Genomic DNA, 16,559 nt, shown 5'->3' on the forward strand with positions numbered 1-16,559 from the left:
CCCCATAAAACCTCTGTTAAGACATTAAATCAACGGATCTGGCTATCATACGTGCAGTAAATAAAAGGGGAAAAGAGGAGAAGAGAGAGTAGAAAGGTGGGAGATACTGAAAGTTAGTGGCTCCTAGTCCACTTTCTGCTTTTTTCCCTTTTGGTAATTTTTGCTTGATGTTTGCCACCCAAAGTCTGCACTTTTGGGAATTTTGATCCCTGTTTTCCTTAAACCCTACCAAAAAATTATTGTAACAGAATTGGCTGTCAGGCACTAATTTCTATCAGGAGAAGGTTAAGGAGTGTAGAGATGGCTATTATATGAGCTTCTGGCTAAATGATTAGCATTTCCTAGCTGTTGGCCAATTTTTTTTTTTTTTTTTAATATTATGATCTACATTGGGACTTGCCACTCCACTCTTTTGAGAAATTGAAGTGTCTGGTCTTTCTGAAACTTTTGTAAAATTGCCCACACAGTTTTTATCACTCAAAAGTCATTAGGTAAAAGTGGAAAGGGAAAGGGTGGAGGTAATATGTAGAGACGGATATTTTAGGAGAGAGTTTCTAGCTAAAGGAAGTCATGTCTTGCCTCCAGGTTCTCCATCGCCTTTGTTTCTGGCATCACCAGCAGTTGGAAATGGCCAACCACAGTTCACCATGTGGGGGAATTTAGAGTCCCTGGTTTCCTAAAATGTCTCTAAAATTAGATGTAGCAGCCTTAGACCTTCAATACCCAGACCCAAGAGGTAAAAGAAAAAAGAGATCCAGTTTAAGGGGTAGAGAACAGTAGCAGAAGGTGCATATCCTACCTGTCTGCTTGCCAGCTGTCAAATTATTCTCCCCAGCTAGCTGCCTCAGACACCATCTATGAAGCTACCTCTTACTGGTCTTCTTCATCATGTGAATCATGTGACCTTTCCCAGAAAGTTCCATCCTTACTCCTCCTCTGATAACAACACCCACGAGTAGGGCATAGCTCTCTCAGCCAGTCAGCTCTGACCAGTCCCATGAAGCATCTGCCTATCAGAAACGCTCCAATTACTGTCAATCAGATTTATCTCTGTCCCACAGCCCAGCCTCCTCCCTGTATTCCGTTTTTTCCCTTGTATAATGAATGCTTTTGTGAGTAGAAGTAGAGCAGTGACCAGATAGCAATATATGTGAACACAGACAAATATTTTTATTTCAGATAATACAAGTCTTTAGAAAAAGTTTATGATTGCTATATAAATACATGATAAGTGAGTTTACAGGTTTACTTTTTAATTCATGTTCTTGGCTCAGAACAAAGTTGACATTTGGTTTCATGTTCTTAAGTCTTTTTAGTTTGTTCTTTTTTTTTTTTTTTTTTTTTTTTGAGATGGAGTCTTGGTCTATTGCCCATGCTGGAGTGTAGTGGTCTGACCTTGGCTAACTGCAACCTCCACCTCCTGGGTTCAAGTGATTCTCTTGCCTCAGACTCCTGAGTAGCTGAGATTACAGGCATGAGGCACCAACACCTGGCTAATTTTGTATGGGGTTTCTCCATGTGGGTCAGGCTGGTCTCAAACTCCCAGCCTCAGGTGATCCACCCGCCTCAGCCTCCCAAAGTGCTGGGATTACAGGTGTGAGCCACCACACCTGGCCTGTTCTGACTTTTGTTTCAGGGTTTAAATGCTTGACCTGAGCACCTCTTCCAATGGTAACTGTTCAAAAAGGATAGAAGGCCGGGCATGGTGGCTCACGCCTGTAATCCCAGCACTTTGGGAAGCCAAGGTGGGCGGAACACCTGAGGTTAGCAGTTTGAGACCAGCCTGGCCAGCATGGTGAAACCCTGTATCTACTAAAAATGCAAAAATTAGCTGGGTGTGGTGGCAGATGCCTGTAATCCCACCTACTTGGGAGGCTGAGGCAGGAGAATTGCTTGAACCTGGGAGGCAGTGATTGCAGGTTGTGGAGATCATGCCACTCCACTCCAGCCTGGGTGACAGGGCAAGACTCTGTCTCAAAAAACAAACAAACAAAAAAACCCATAAGGATAGATAACCCACATCTTTTTATTTAATACATGCATTTTTAACAAGTTTGACTTCTGTGGAAGTCAAAGGAAATTTCTGTGTCATGAATTCTATTTCCTCACTGAGCTTCATCTGCTATTAAAATAATGTATTTTAAAATAACATTTTTACCAAAAACAAAATGTGTTTGAGTAGACTTGATGTTTTTGCAAGGAACAATGGTTCCTTTTGTTTAAGCAGGTTGCTGTTTTATAGCAACTGCTTTCTCCCTTCACTGAATCATAGACTGCTTCAGCAGTTCATTTTCTGCTTGAAAGCAAGTTCCTTCTTCTAGCATCTCTCATCTACCCAAAGACATTAGAATTTTTTGTTCTTTTTTATTTGCCTTTTTATATTTTTAATTTTGTGTGTTTGACTGTGGGGGTGGTTATGATTTTTCATAAAGTTGGGCTCTGAGAATCTACTTTTTCAAAAGGATAACATTTACCACACAAATACTTCAGAAAATGAACTTGTTATATTTTGAGGCTTTAGAGTCTGTAAAACAAATTAATTTCTTACTTTATGTTGGTATTTTCAGCCTTAATTCACTTTGAATAAGATACCAATGACTCTCCACTTAGACCTTCTCATATACTCTAGAACTCCCTTCTCTAATCACCTGCTGACTAAATTAACTTCTGTATTCCATGTGTTTTGTAAAAAGAATGTGCCCCACATACTGGAGTCAGCCAGCAACCCCATATCAGCTTGGTTGTAGCAGTTGCCCAGTTCATGGAAAGCCACCTTATTTAGTTTACTTGGGTTAGTTTTGCTTATTTTGCTTTCCTGTTGTCAATATATTGCTGTTGCACTCTATGTGTAGGATTGCAGGATAAGCTTACTCAATGTTCTTTTACATTGAACATATATTAATTTTCCAGATATCACCTTTTGTTGGAACTCAGAGTTATGAATGGCCCTTGACTTACCAAGGCTTTCTGATTGAGCTCCTCTTTACCCCAAATGCAAGGGAACCAATAGTTAAGCAGGAATATCATCGCCCTATTCAGCCTAAAGAAGTTACAGAAGATGAATCGCCTTCTATAACCCGTAGGATTAAGGGTTCCCTTAAAAAAAGATAGGGGAAATGTCAGAGGCAGTCGAACTCCATCATGAATAGGGGCTGGGTAAAATTGGGCTGACACCTACTGGGCTGCATTGCCTGATGCTTAGGCACCCTAAGTCACAGGATAAGATAGGAGGTCAGCACAAGATACAGGTCATAATGAACTTGCTGATAAGCCCACTAAATCTCACCAAACAGAGATAGCAATGAGAGTGACCTCTGGTTGTTCTCACTGCTACACTCCCACCGGTACCATGACAGTTTACAAACGCCATGACAGCCTTAGGAAGTTACCCTATAGGGTCTAAAATGGGGACAAACCCTCATTTCTGGGAATTGTCTACCCCTTTCTCAGGAAACTCATGAATAATCTACCCCTTGTTTAACATGTAATCAAGAAATAACCATAAGAATGGGCAACCAGCAGCCCTCAGGTCTGCTCTACCTATAAAGTAGCCATCCTTTATTCCTTTACTTTCCTAATAAACTTACTTTCACTTAAAAAAAAAAAAAAAGAATATGCCCCAAAGAAAGGTGATTACATTCCTTTAAAATCTCTTCTTTTTTTATCCCTTTCTCTAATTTAGACTTATGGAGTTTGAAGTCCAAGCATCTAATTCAACAGGTGACTTAGACGTACAAGAGGGTTTGAGAACCACAGGCCTAGATTATTGTTTTAGCCTCCTAGTTGGTGCTCTGATTTCTGTTTTTTTTTTTTTTTTTTTTTTTTTTTTTTTTTTTTTTTTTTCTTTCCAGTTTATTCTTCACATAATAAATTTACCTTCCTAAAATACCAGTTAGAGTATAAGACTTCTTCTTCAAAGGATTGCAGTAGGTCCCAAATTTCTATTGACAACCAAATATTTTAACTTTACTTTCAAGGGTTTCTATTATCTATTATCTTCTACTCTCCAGCCTCATCTACAACCATTTCCTTCAACAGACCTCATGATCTAGCCACATCATGCACTCTTTAACACTGGTATCTTTCTCTGTTCTCTTTGCCTACAAAGGGCTCCTACTTTATTACTTACAACTTTAGGTGCCTCTATTGCATTCTCTTTTTCTTTTCTTTCCTTTCCTTTCTTTCTTTTTTTCTTTTCTTTCCTTTCTTTCTTTTTTATTTTTAATATTATTTAGACTGACATCATAATTGTGTACATTTATGGGGTACAATGTAATGTTTTGGTATACATAATGTGAAATGATTAGAACAAGCTAATTCACATATCCAACACCTTGTTCAGCTATAATTTTTTTATGGTGAGACATTTGAAATTTACTCTCTTAGTCTGAAATATATGATACCTTATTATTGCACCCTGCTGTGCAATATATCTCAAAACCTGTTCCTACTGCCTGTCTGAAACTTTGTACCTGTTTATTTACAACTCCTAATTCCCTCCCTGGTCACCCCCTAGCCTCTGGTAACCACCATTCTACTCTCTACTTCTGTGAGTTCAACTTTTTAAGATTCCACATATAAGGGAGATCACATGGTATTTGTCTTTTTGTGCCTGGCTTACTTCACTTGATATAATGTCCTTTAGATTCATCCATATTGTCAAAAATGACAGGATTTTCCCTCTTTCATGGCTGAATATTATTTTGTTGGGTATGTACACCACATTTTCTTTATCCATTCATCCATTCATGGACACTTAGGTTGATTCCACTTCTTGGTTATTGTGAATAGTGCTGCAATAAATATGAAAATGCAGATAACCCTTCAAATATACTGATTTGTGTGTGTGTGTGTGTGTGTGTTTTTTGATATATGCCCATCAGTGGGATTAGTGGATCATATGGTAGTTCCATTTTTAGTTTTTTGAGGAACTTCCATACAGTTTTCCATAATGGCTATGCTAATTTACATTCCCACTAACAATGTGCAAACATTCCCTTTTTTTTTTTCTGCATCCTTGCTAACATTTTCAATTATTAAAATAATGGCTAAGAAACATCTGTATCAAATTTGTCTCTGTATCTTCTATTAGGTAGTAAGGGGGCTAATTATGTTCCTTTCTTCTCCCCATTCCCAGTGATTACATAGACTATAGTACATATGGATGACTGTTTATGGATTTTTGTCTTCTTTATTATTGTATGACTTTCCATGCCTTCTGTGCAGTAAGTATATGTGTATACTCTACAACATAATTGCTAAATGACTCTAAGGTCCCAAATTTCCTGTTGTGTTATGGAATTTCTGTTAAGCCCATCTTATTATTTCATAAGGATTTTAATGATTAAGTGATAATTACATACTCAATGATTTTTGTGTGCTTGGACTAAACTTATCAAATTCTAGTGCTGTTTGCATTTCACCAATTCTATCTGGTTGCAGTTGATAGCTTTGTTGGCTAATTGCTATGTTAGTATCCTTTCTTTTGGTTTGAACAGTAGATTTGGTATTTACTGATTAAAAGATGTGAGAGAAGGCAGTGACATGTTGGAGGCAGTCCTACTGCTCATAGATAGGGTGAGTTGAAACTCTGATTTCTCACTTTCTACATGCTGTGTTTCTGTACACTTGACTGTGTCTGTGCAACAATGGTGACGTTTATTAGAAATACGGGCATAATCTCCAGTGATTATTCTTCTGAAATGGAAACTACCTGTTTGGATTTGTAGGTTCTGCTATATTTCATCGATTGCATCACTTCTCAATCATGTCATGTCTGTTTGTTTGTTTGATCAGTGCACCTTTGCTCACATCTAAATGCAGCTGTATAAAACCAACATGACCTTTATGCCTTAGCAGTTCATGCAGGGTCCTGTAAGCTTCCATTGATTAATTCTCCAAAGTCATCTTTTACATAGACACCAGTTACACAGCTGTCATCCAAACACAGACCATCCATGATTTGAGAATAGCCAGACAATTCAATCTTCCAAAGATCCAAATGCCTTTGGTATTATGCCATCTTCGTTGATTTTCACATACTGAAATTCACTTTACCTTTGGAGGTGTAGATAATTGAGAGTTGGAAATAAATATATCCAAGGATTACATTAAGTGCATTTATTATTCAAGATATGATGTGGAGATTTCCTTCATACAGTACTATTCCTAGGGCACATTTTGTACAGAGAGGAAAACAGAGACAAGATAAGTTGGGTGACTTTTATGAGTTGATGATATATTATGGGTGAGAAATGGGAAAGGTGGCTTGCCTATAGGAAAGATAAAAGTAGTAGAATGAGGGTTGGAAGACTGCCAGAGATAACTATCTGTCTCACATTTTAGATGAAGACTGGCTCTGCCTTTAGTGCCATTTGAATTGTTCATGTGGGTGATGCTTCAATAAAGAAATGCATAGTAATTGTGGTGATTCAAGTTTTCAGGTTGCTAATAAGAGACACAAGTCTTTTTCTAGAAAGCAGATCCATCCTCCTGGGAGAGTACAATATGTAGAGTTGAAGATTACACCATATAAATTAGTGCTTGATTACGGGTTGCTTATATTGTTCACTCACAATTTTATTCTCTAGTCTGACCAACACACATACTTAGAAACCTATTAAGTGCTAGCTGTTACAATGGTGAACCATCTCGAACTTGGATCTTGCTCTTGTGGCACTTCAGTTCAGTGGGGGTTATTTGTATGAATAAACAAATAATTACATCTTGGTATGAGTTCTATTAATGGGGAAATAGACACTGATCTATTTTTTTTTACTAACAGCTTCATTGAGGTATAATTTATATCACATAAAATCCGTCCATTTAACACTGATTTTTAAAAAAGCATACATCAGATTATGCCACTTCCCTGCTTGAAATTCTTCAATGGGCCTTCTGTTGCTGTAGAAAAAAGGTAAAACTCTTCCACCTGGCACCTAATCTGTCTTGTCACTCATTCTACTCCACACAAAATTGCCTTCTGACTGTTCAGGGAAGACATCAAGCTGTTTTTTGCCTCAGGACTTTGGCATGTACTATTCCCTATGCATGAACTCTCCCTGATTCATCATGTAGCTGGATCCTTCTCCCCTTTCAGATCATTGTTTCAAAGTCACCTTTTCTGAAAGTCCGTCTCTGGCCGCACTGTGCAGACTTCCACGGTATTGACTTCCACAATCTGCCTTCTCTTTATTCATTGTCCCAGCACCTGTTCTATCTCCATGGCAATTATCATAAGCTAGGCAAGTCTGGTCTCTCCAATACAATTATAAGGTATTTAAGGACACTACCCTCTGTTTTCCTTGCTGTGAAGTGAACAAGTTGTTGGACAAACAGTGATATATATAGAAAAAACTTACTGTAAAGACCTTTAGAGCAGTGCTACTCAAAATCTGTGCAGATTAGTGCTGGTTCTTTGTTCATTACCAGTCTGAGATGATATGAGGAAGTAAATGGAGGATAAATATTTATCAGCCTTCATAGGAATTTGACAGGGTAATATAGCTGTCGAATGTAATACTAAAAAATATTGAACTTACATTTTATATATCTTATTTTGCTAGTTTCATTTTTTAAGTCATTTATTTTTGTTGCATGTTTTCTGGTACCTGAAGATCTTGGGGGAAAAAACTGGTTCTTCTTCACAGATAGTTTAGGAAGCACTGTGTTTAGAGGACATGATCTGAGTGCTTGAGGAAAAGACAGAATGCTTTTAATTCATCTTGCTATAACATTGGGCAGAAAATTATCTTTCCTTGTTAATTTCAGGCAGGGGAGAGAGAGAAGAGAGACACAGTACAATGGTTGACTATAATAAAAGCATTTTGGGTGAGAGAGAATAGGAGTCTCAGAGTTGGCTACTTTAAGCTGACAAATGCCTGTGGCTTTCTAAATGCATGGCAGGAAGTTGGATTCCAGCCTAGTCCTGACTCTTCATTCCCTTGGTGTTCTATGTCCCATTTCTATTTGGAGAAGAAAGTGAATCCTGAGCCACCAGAGAAGTTGTACACCAGGAGAGGTGACTGCGCTCCCTTGCATTTGGGACCAGTGGGAATTTTTCCCTTCAAGCCCACTTCCCTTGCCTGCAAAGCCAGGCTCCAGCCCAGTGAGCTCTGTGTTTACATGCCATCTGCTGAAGTGTCAGTCATCACAACACGTGCCTTCGAGAATTTGAATTTTTTATTTAGAACATAAAAATGGCAGAACAAAGGAAGGGAAAGCAGAGAACAGAACAAGAAGACCTGGAAGGGGAAGAGAGAAGGGAATAGTTGTTATTGGCAAGCAAAAGCACATAACTAAATCTTATTTGAACTTGTTTTCTCTCTAAACAAAACAGGCCCTTATCTGTTTCAGGTACAGTCTGAGATCTGGTAAGTTGCAGAGTTCAATTCTTCAAGCTTGTTGAAGCTTCTGGCTGCCTGTTTTGGCTCAATTTTATGACTAATCCTCTTGTTTTAGTAAAATTTTAGTAAAATTTTGTAAAAATTTTACTTCCATTATTATTTTCTGGCATAGGTGAGGTTGGATGAGGAGGGAGAGAGAAGACAAGGCATGAGGAAAAAGGGAATGAAAGTGTGTGTGTGTGTGTGTGTGTGTGTGTGAGAGAGAGAGAGAGAGAGAGAGAGAGAGAGAGAGAGAGAGAGAGAGAGAGAAGAGGGATGGAAAGTGGTTAGACAGCAGGGAGTGATGGAGATGTAATTGCTGCCTGTTAACATACAGTTCATATTGGGCTTTGGGATACGTTTTTTTCAAACCCAGATTCATAAAAGTGTTCTTTTTTTAAAAAGACTTTTAAATCTCTGATCACTTTATCCTCATAAATTTAGAGCTTATGCTTCATTTATTTACATTTGTGTGTTTGCAAATGCTCTTATGTGACCTTTGTGGTGCTGGCTTTCCATCTCATTGAGAAGCTTGGGTGGGTAAAGTGGGATGAACAAGGTGCTCTACCTAGATAGAAAACCTAGTTTGGCAATGGATTAGCTATGAGACTTTGGACAAGTTATATACATTTTCTGAGTCCATTTCCTGATCTGTAAAAGGCTTAGAGAGGTGGGTGGACAAGAAGTCTCTCCTCATAGGAGTTCTGAGAAAATTAAATGAAAGTCTAAAGGAAACAGCTAACACAGAGAGGATTATAAGATACATGAACTTTCTTCTATTTTTTCTCCTTAGAGAATGACCTGTTTGATTGCCTGTAGCTCTCTACCGCTGACAGCAGACATCACCTAAATTCCTCTACTTACAGGATCAGCAACTGTCCCCAACTCTGGGACCAGTGTCAACCTAGACAGGGAAACTGTCAGGTCTTCTGAGGCAGTGATTCATTGGTGCAACACTGAATGAGCCCTGCCATGGCTCATGTTCTCCCCTGGGTATTTCAATTGTTTGTGGGTCTTTTGTTTTCGGTCTTATTTGGGGGGTGATGAACATCTGTTGGTGGATTATACAATCCAGATCCAATTTGCCTTGTGTCATCTGCTAGACTGTTTTTGATTGATCCTTCAGATCCTCAGCTCTGTTTAGAACTTGGCTAAGAACACTCAGATTTATCTTGGCTTTTGCCCACCTGGACTGATTTTAAAGCTTTAGTCTGCCTTATACCTTTATATCCCCAAGGATAATGGGGCTCCGGTTTTGCGTCCCTATTTGTGTCCTCAGCATTCACCCAGCTAATGGGTCTACACTCTCACTCCTGGCCTACTCTGAACTCCAAGAGGGAAGAAGTGTAGATTTAGAAGTGACAGTGGTGTGTTTTCTAAATTTTAGTCATTAATATACCATTTTTACAGTTTTTTTTGCCACATAGGTGGACCATCTGAAGTATAATTTACTAAATATTTTTATTTACATTGACTAAGTTTCTTTTATCTACATATATACTTTTGCCTCATTCCAAGGAATGGTATGTATACAAATCACAGAATTGCTAGGATAGTTGTTTTTCTAATATGTATTTAATATACATTCAAAACTAATACGTCAAAAGAGTAGTTTTGCTATATAGTATCTAAAATAATCTCATGTAAATATTGGGAAATAGTGATATTATCTGACTGCATTTTGCAGATTGACAATCAGGTTCAGAGAGGTTCAGTGTGCCATCTCGCTAGTTAGATGAATTCTTGGGATTCAAACCTGACTTCTACCTCCTAGCTTAGGGCTTTTTTTTTTTTTTTTTTTTTTTTTTTTTTTTTTTTTTTTTTTTTTTTTAAATTACGCTACACTGTCTCCTGCCTTTGCATAGATTCCTAATATTACTCTAGGACTCTACACACAGTAACTGAGTTACCATTGCTGACATATATGAAAAAAACTAAATCACCCTATATAACATGCCTGGCAATGGAGTGTAAAGCATCCAGATCCAGGACCTTACCATGAGAGAAAGAGAGGCTGCTTGACTGACAGCTGGTACACATGATGGCTACCTCTGGGACTAACGTTGACAAACAGCGCCATGTTAGAGAGAGTCCTGGGAGAGAAACCAATAGTTAACTACAGAACAACTCCTAAAAAATTGACATCACCAACTGATAGAAGAATTTGTAAGAGACTTACTTGCTCTATTGGAATGTCCATTTCGGGCCTGAGTAGATCACATCTCTGGGTTGTACTCCTGGTAGAATCTTCTGTTTCTTTCTGGGGTTTCAACAAGTTAGAATTTTCTGCAGCTCATTGCCCACCCTGAAATGTACATCTTGACCTGTGAGAGGCCTCTGTTAAAGCATCCATGGAATATTCAAGTCTTCTCACTTTAGGATTGCTACCAGGGGAAGTTCCATGTAAAAGTACAAAGAAGTCTTTGCCAGATAGACAGAGCTCAGTATCAAAGGGAACTGTAGAAAGTGATTCCAGGAGGCTTAGTTAAGTAGCTTAAGTATTCTTGACTTTACATTTGTAGAATAAAGCAATGGTTTTGTGCTGTTTGTAATACCAAGACTCAGACTGGACTTTGCTCTTCTGTGTATAGATATCCATCCTCAGCTTTCATCCAGCTGGCTCATCTTGAAAGGAAACATCTTCTTATGACCACTTCCCCGTTTCTTGACCAACCAACTTCTAAATAGTTTCGGTTTACTCTTTCTGTGTGTGTGTGTGTGTGTGTGTGTGTGTGTGTGTGTGTGTGTGTCTTTGATGGAGGCATTTGAAGTAATTTTCATCTACTTAAAAAAACCTGGGAACCATGGACCATGGTAGGAATAAATTTGTCTTGTTATCATTATCATCAGAGATGAACAGCAGCTCCTATCTCTATTGCCCAGATGCAATTTGATATGGAGTACAGGGACTTACATGGCTGAAGTCAAATGAAAAGAAGGTCACTAAAGAAAGAGAAGGAGTGGTAGCTCAAAGCATGGTAAAGGAAATCATGTTTTCATTACTCAGACTGACATGATACTGTACATTACTTTCTTTTTGAAGGAAGAGACTTTGCTTGTTCTTGTAGTAGATATTCCCCCAAAGTTTCATAATTCTCAGTTGTGTGTATAGAATTCAGTTTACCCTTCTTTTCCCCAACCTTGTCCTAGCGATTTTCTCTTTCAGTTCTATCACTCCACAGACTTTAATTTTTGTCAGGTCTGGATCTCAAAGTTGCAACAAAAGCTTATCTAAAAGATTGTCAGCAGGCAAAGGATACATTCTTGAGATGATGGGAACCCTATTTACCCTGGTGTGGTTATTGTACATTGCACACCTATATGAAAATAGCTCATGTAATCCACAGATGTATACATCTAGTATGTACCCACAAAAATAAAAAAAATTGAAAAAAGTTTGTCAGTAGAAATAAGGAAACGTAGTTGGAATTATAGAATGGGAAAGGCCTTTACAGATCATCGGTCATTGTAGGCCAACTGAGACAGCCATTCTTATGCAAGGCTTAGATCTCCCTTTAAGACAAAACCTGCCTCAAAGAATTAAGTTAGCTGACAACCTCCAGCTTCAAGTACCTTCAGATCAGCCTCAGTTTTCAAGTGGAAGGTGTGTGCTTTCTGGGCTGCTACCAGCTAATCACTAAGGAAAGTCAGAACGCAATGACTTGCCATTTGGAAGAAGCAGAAGACTCCTCTATGAGGTATCTTTTGCACTGATCTCCCAGTTGTGTTGGCCAAGATATTATCAGTGCTACACCACAGTCTGAAGCTTTTGCTAATAATCTTGCTTCCTTTCCTCTTCTGTTACTGGTATAAACCTGTATTGTGGTCTGAAGCCCTCCCTGCCTACTTATGTTTCTTTCCCTTTTATCTTTCACAAGTATTACTTGCAATAAATATCTTGCACTTCTAATTATTATCTGCCTTCAAATGACCCACCCAACACATCAATGCCTGCCCCCTACCATGCCCACCTGAGTGTTAAAGTAAGGAAACTGCAACACTGTCTGTAGATGTGAAGTGACTTACACAAGATCCCTTACCTTGCTGTTAGCAAAGTCAGTTTGACAACCCAAGTTTTCTGACCCCAAGTTCAATGTTATATCTCAAACTTAGTCATTCGTGTAAAATAACAACCATGTATGCAAAACCCAGATTTTGCTATATCTTTTTATCCTTGTTACTATTGTTTACTTGAACATGAACAACATACTTTACTTTTGTTAAATCTCTGTTTTAGCCCATTTGAAGTAATAGTATCTGTAAAATTTCAATTTTGATGTGCTAGTTTTATATATTTTTCTATTACATATTAAGGAAATATATATTCATTAAAATAAAAAAAATTGCATGTGTATACTACCTAAAATCACCTCATGCATGGTCAGTGATTGGTGAACCCTGCATTTTTAAACACTGTGCTATATAACTTGCCGCTTTGTAGGGCATACAAAGCAAAAGAGAAGGAAAGGGAAAAGAGATGAAGGACGAAAAGAAGAAAAGAAGAAAGGAAGGAAAACAGAAAAGAAAGAAAGAAAGAGAGCAAAATATTTATTGGTGAGAAAGTAATGACAAAATGTCATCAATAACTGCTTCAGGTACCTTGTTGTGACATCCATATATTCTGCTAAGCCACAGTCTAACTAACCTCCATTACATTAAAAAAAAAAATCCTTTCCTTATCGGTTGCCTAAAAACGAAATTGAAAATATATGGATGCAATTTAAGAATCAAGATTTCTCTTCCTAAAAGGGTAGATTCATTTATTCCCAAAATGGACTGAAGTGCTCCACTTAGAGCAAGTTATTGGAGAAAAATGCACACTACATTTGAAAGCAGTAGGTCTAATCTGCATCTTACAAAGTGTTTGAATGTGCATACTCTTAAGAAAGAGGTTTAAGTAACATTTCCTTTTTCATTTCAAAATATTCATTATTAAAACCAAGTAAGATATTTTCTTTGATTAAAAAAGTGTAAGAATATAATTACAATAACCTTTCATCTTTGTTGCTATTCTTTTGGCTTAAGAGCTTTATAATGATCATGATTCCATTGTGCTAATTAAACAAAATAGGGGTTAGAACTCATATTATGTAATAACTTAATAGATTTTTAGTATTACAGTGACAATTTAACATTTCTCTTTCATTTCATGGAGATGGTATTATTCAGGACCTCTGTCAAACAGATATTACTAATTTAGAAGCGATTTGTTAATTCCTAAACAAATTGTCCTTTCAGAGAAAGAAAATGTATAAAATAACCTTAATGAAATAGTAGCTTCTACAGTGTCACAAATTTTAAAGGTATGGGAAGTTTAAAAGTAAAGATTCAAGTTGTGTTTTATGTAAGTAGGAAAGTGGCTATACACTTTGGCAGGGTCATGTAATGTGCTATGTTGAAATCTACTCTGGGGCCGGGCGCTGTGGCTCAAGCCTGTAATCTCAGCACTTTGGGAGGCCGAGGTGGGTGGATCACAAGGTCAAGAGATCGAGACCATCCTGGTCAACATGGTGAAACCCCGTCTTTACTAAAAATACAAAAAATTAGCTGGGTATGGTGACGCGTGCCTGTAATCCCAGCTACTCAGGAGGCTGAGGCAGGAGAATTGCTTGAACCCAGGAGGCGCAGGTTGTGGTGAGCCGAGATCTTGCCATTGCACTCCAGCCTGGGTAACAAGAGTGAAACTCCATCTCAAAAAAAAAAAAAAGAAATCTACTCTGGCATCTGGCTCAAAAAGATTTGGTAGTTGTCTGCTTCTGAAAGGACAAATGCAGTACTGATGTGCACATATACTTGAATCAATTGGGAAAGAGTCCGTTTCCTGTGTCCCCAATTCCATGGTTTATATTTCAGACCCGATTAAAATAGTTTACATTTCAAACCAAAATTTAATCTAAAAATAAGTAAAGAATCATATCAAATTATTTGTTAAATGAGGAAAGAATATAGCTGCTTCACAGTTAAAACAATGACAGCATAATTGAAAGCAAGGCTATCGCATTCAGGTTTTGATAGTTACTGAAGTCATTTCTCCAAGTTTCTGGAGAACGCATTAGGTACTTCATGTATTTCCTTTTTAGATGATTACAGAACAACACAAACTAAATAGGATATATTGCCCAGGGACACTTGCTTGTTCTTACCAGGTTAGCGAGCATGTAGTGATAACCTCTTGAGTGTTTCCCCAGGATCACAACCTGCAGAAAGAAGAAATAAGACATATTGCTTATTCAAGAAGGGCATTTTCAATTGCACAATCAATGGGGTGGCTAGAACAAATGCCTTTAAACAAAATGTTAGATCTTTTATATACAGAAAAATCACAGTTAATTGGACCAGATTTCTTGTTGTTGCATTTCGTTTTCAACCAGATAAAACAGGAAGACTTGCTAATATCAAAGTTAAAATGTCAAAACAAGGGGAAAAAAACCCCTCCCTAAGTGTCCAGGTCAGTAGCATCACTGTCATTTAAAATAGATGGCAAAATTGATGAAGTTGAATATCCCCCACCCCTGAACTCGATTTCCGTACTTAGCTGTTGAGATGGAAAATCAGCTGAACTTTGCATACAAAGTAGAAAATAGAATGTACAGTATTTTTTTTTGTTGTTGTTGTTATCTGGAATGCTAAGGGAGTAGAACACTCAAGGAATGGGGTTAATGGGATTTTCAGGTTAAGTGAGGTTGCTTTTGCTTACTGAAAACTTTTCTCAAATGCTTACCTTCCTTTTCCTGACTTAGTATGAAAGACTTGTGATCGTTAGTATAGCTTTTGCTGCTGATCGTGATGCCTTAGGGCACTGAGGGGGTTTCCCTCAAGGACACTTGGCAATGCCTGGAGACATTTCTTCCTTTTTTTTAAATTGCATTTTAGGTTTTGGGGTACATGTGAAGAACATGTAAGATTGTTGCATAGGTACACACATGGCAGTGTGACTTGCTGCCTTCTTCCCCTTCACTATATCTGGCATTTCTCCCCATGCTCTCTCTCACAAACTCCCCACGCCCCACTGTCCCTCCCCTATTTCCCCCCAACAGACCCCAGTGTGTGATGCTCCCCTCCCTGTGTCCATGTGTTCTCATTGTTCAACACCCACCTATGAGTGAGAACGTGTGGTGTTTGATTTTCTGCTTTTGTGTCAGTTTGCTGAGAATGATGGTTGGGAAGGGTGCTATAGCATTTAGTGAGTAGGGGCCAGAGATGTAGCTAGAAATCCTACAATGCTTGGAACAGCCCACACAATAAAGAACTCTCAGGCTCAAAATATCAGTAGTGCTGAAGTTGAGAAACCCTTTTTCAGCATCATCACTCTTATCCTAATTTTTATGAACAATGCTGTATTAATACAAAGGCTAATAATAGGCTTTGCATTAATAATAGGCTTTGTATTAATAAAAATGTACTTTGTATAATTCACAAAGTACATTTTTATTATCTCAAAATATATGAGTGGCCTGAATATTTTCTAACCAAAGGTGTTGGTTAGAAGTTAGAAGTTTTTGACTAAATAATTGATGTTTATTTCCTTGAAGCCAAATTCAGCAAATATTCTGGTTAGTTGAGGATTTTTATTAAGTACTGACTGTGTGCAAAGTACTATAATGAGTATTAATGGAGGGAACAGGATAACATAGAGGTTAAAGACACAACCAGAGGTGTAACCAGGTTTTGTACTGGCCTAAAGCTAATATAATTTGGCATCTTTCTTTTAAAAAATATAAAATTAAAATTTCATAATTTGGAACAAGGCCTTGGAAAGAAGCTGTGCAAGTGAGGAGCCATTAAGCTTAAGCTTTATGATAAATTCCTCTCTGAATGCAGCTATTAAAGGGTTTAGAACAAAGTGAGAAGGCCTCAAAATTGTACACATATCAAACCAGAACTATACATTAAAGGTTATACGTCCATCTGTCCTTATTTAAGTACCTCATATATACCAGGCATGGCGCTAAGTGCTTTATATGTATTTAATCCCCAGAACATTTGAACAGATTAAGTATCATTAGTCTCATTTTACAGATGAGGAATTCAGTCAGAGAGAGTTTACATAATTTTTCCAAGGCCACACAGCTAGGAAGTGGTAAAGCTGGAATTGGAATCTGGGTCCGTTTGCCTCTAGAACCCATACTCTTGGCAGTACTTCACATGGTTTCTAAATATATGGTAAGTACCAAA

At 37.9% G+C, this 16,559-nt stretch overlaps 1 protein-coding gene and 1 long non-coding RNA gene across 5 annotated transcripts in view; both read right to left on the reverse strand.

The window, feature by feature from the left end:
• The window catches only part of GRIA3 (glutamate ionotropic receptor AMPA type subunit 3), a 330,401-nt gene that overhangs the window by 119,479 nt on the left and 194,363 nt on the right, over positions 1 to 16,559 (reverse strand). For all 4 annotated transcript variants that reach the window (XM_074391691.1, XM_003931097.4, XM_003931098.4 and 1 more), the window contains exon 5: positions 14,528 to 14,581. In XM_074391691.1, the coding sequence (XP_074247792.1) occupies positions 14,528 to 14,581 (54 nt within the window). The remainder of the gene's footprint in view (positions 1 to 14,527; positions 14,582 to 16,559) is intronic.
• On the reverse strand, positions 1,310 to 14,521 carry LOC141582761 (uncharacterized). Its single transcript, XR_012515633.1, has 2 exons — positions 10,564 to 14,521; positions 1,310 to 10,477 (listed from the first exon to the last, which is right to left on the reverse strand). It is a non-coding gene; the product is annotated as an uncharacterized LOC141582761 (long non-coding RNA).

Source organism: Saimiri boliviensis, chromosome X, assembly GCF_048565385.1.
Source record: "Saimiri boliviensis isolate mSaiBol1 chromosome X, mSaiBol1.pri, whole genome shotgun sequence".
In the NCBI taxonomy this organism is placed as follows: Eukaryota; Metazoa; Chordata; class Mammalia; order Primates; family Cebidae; genus Saimiri; species Saimiri boliviensis.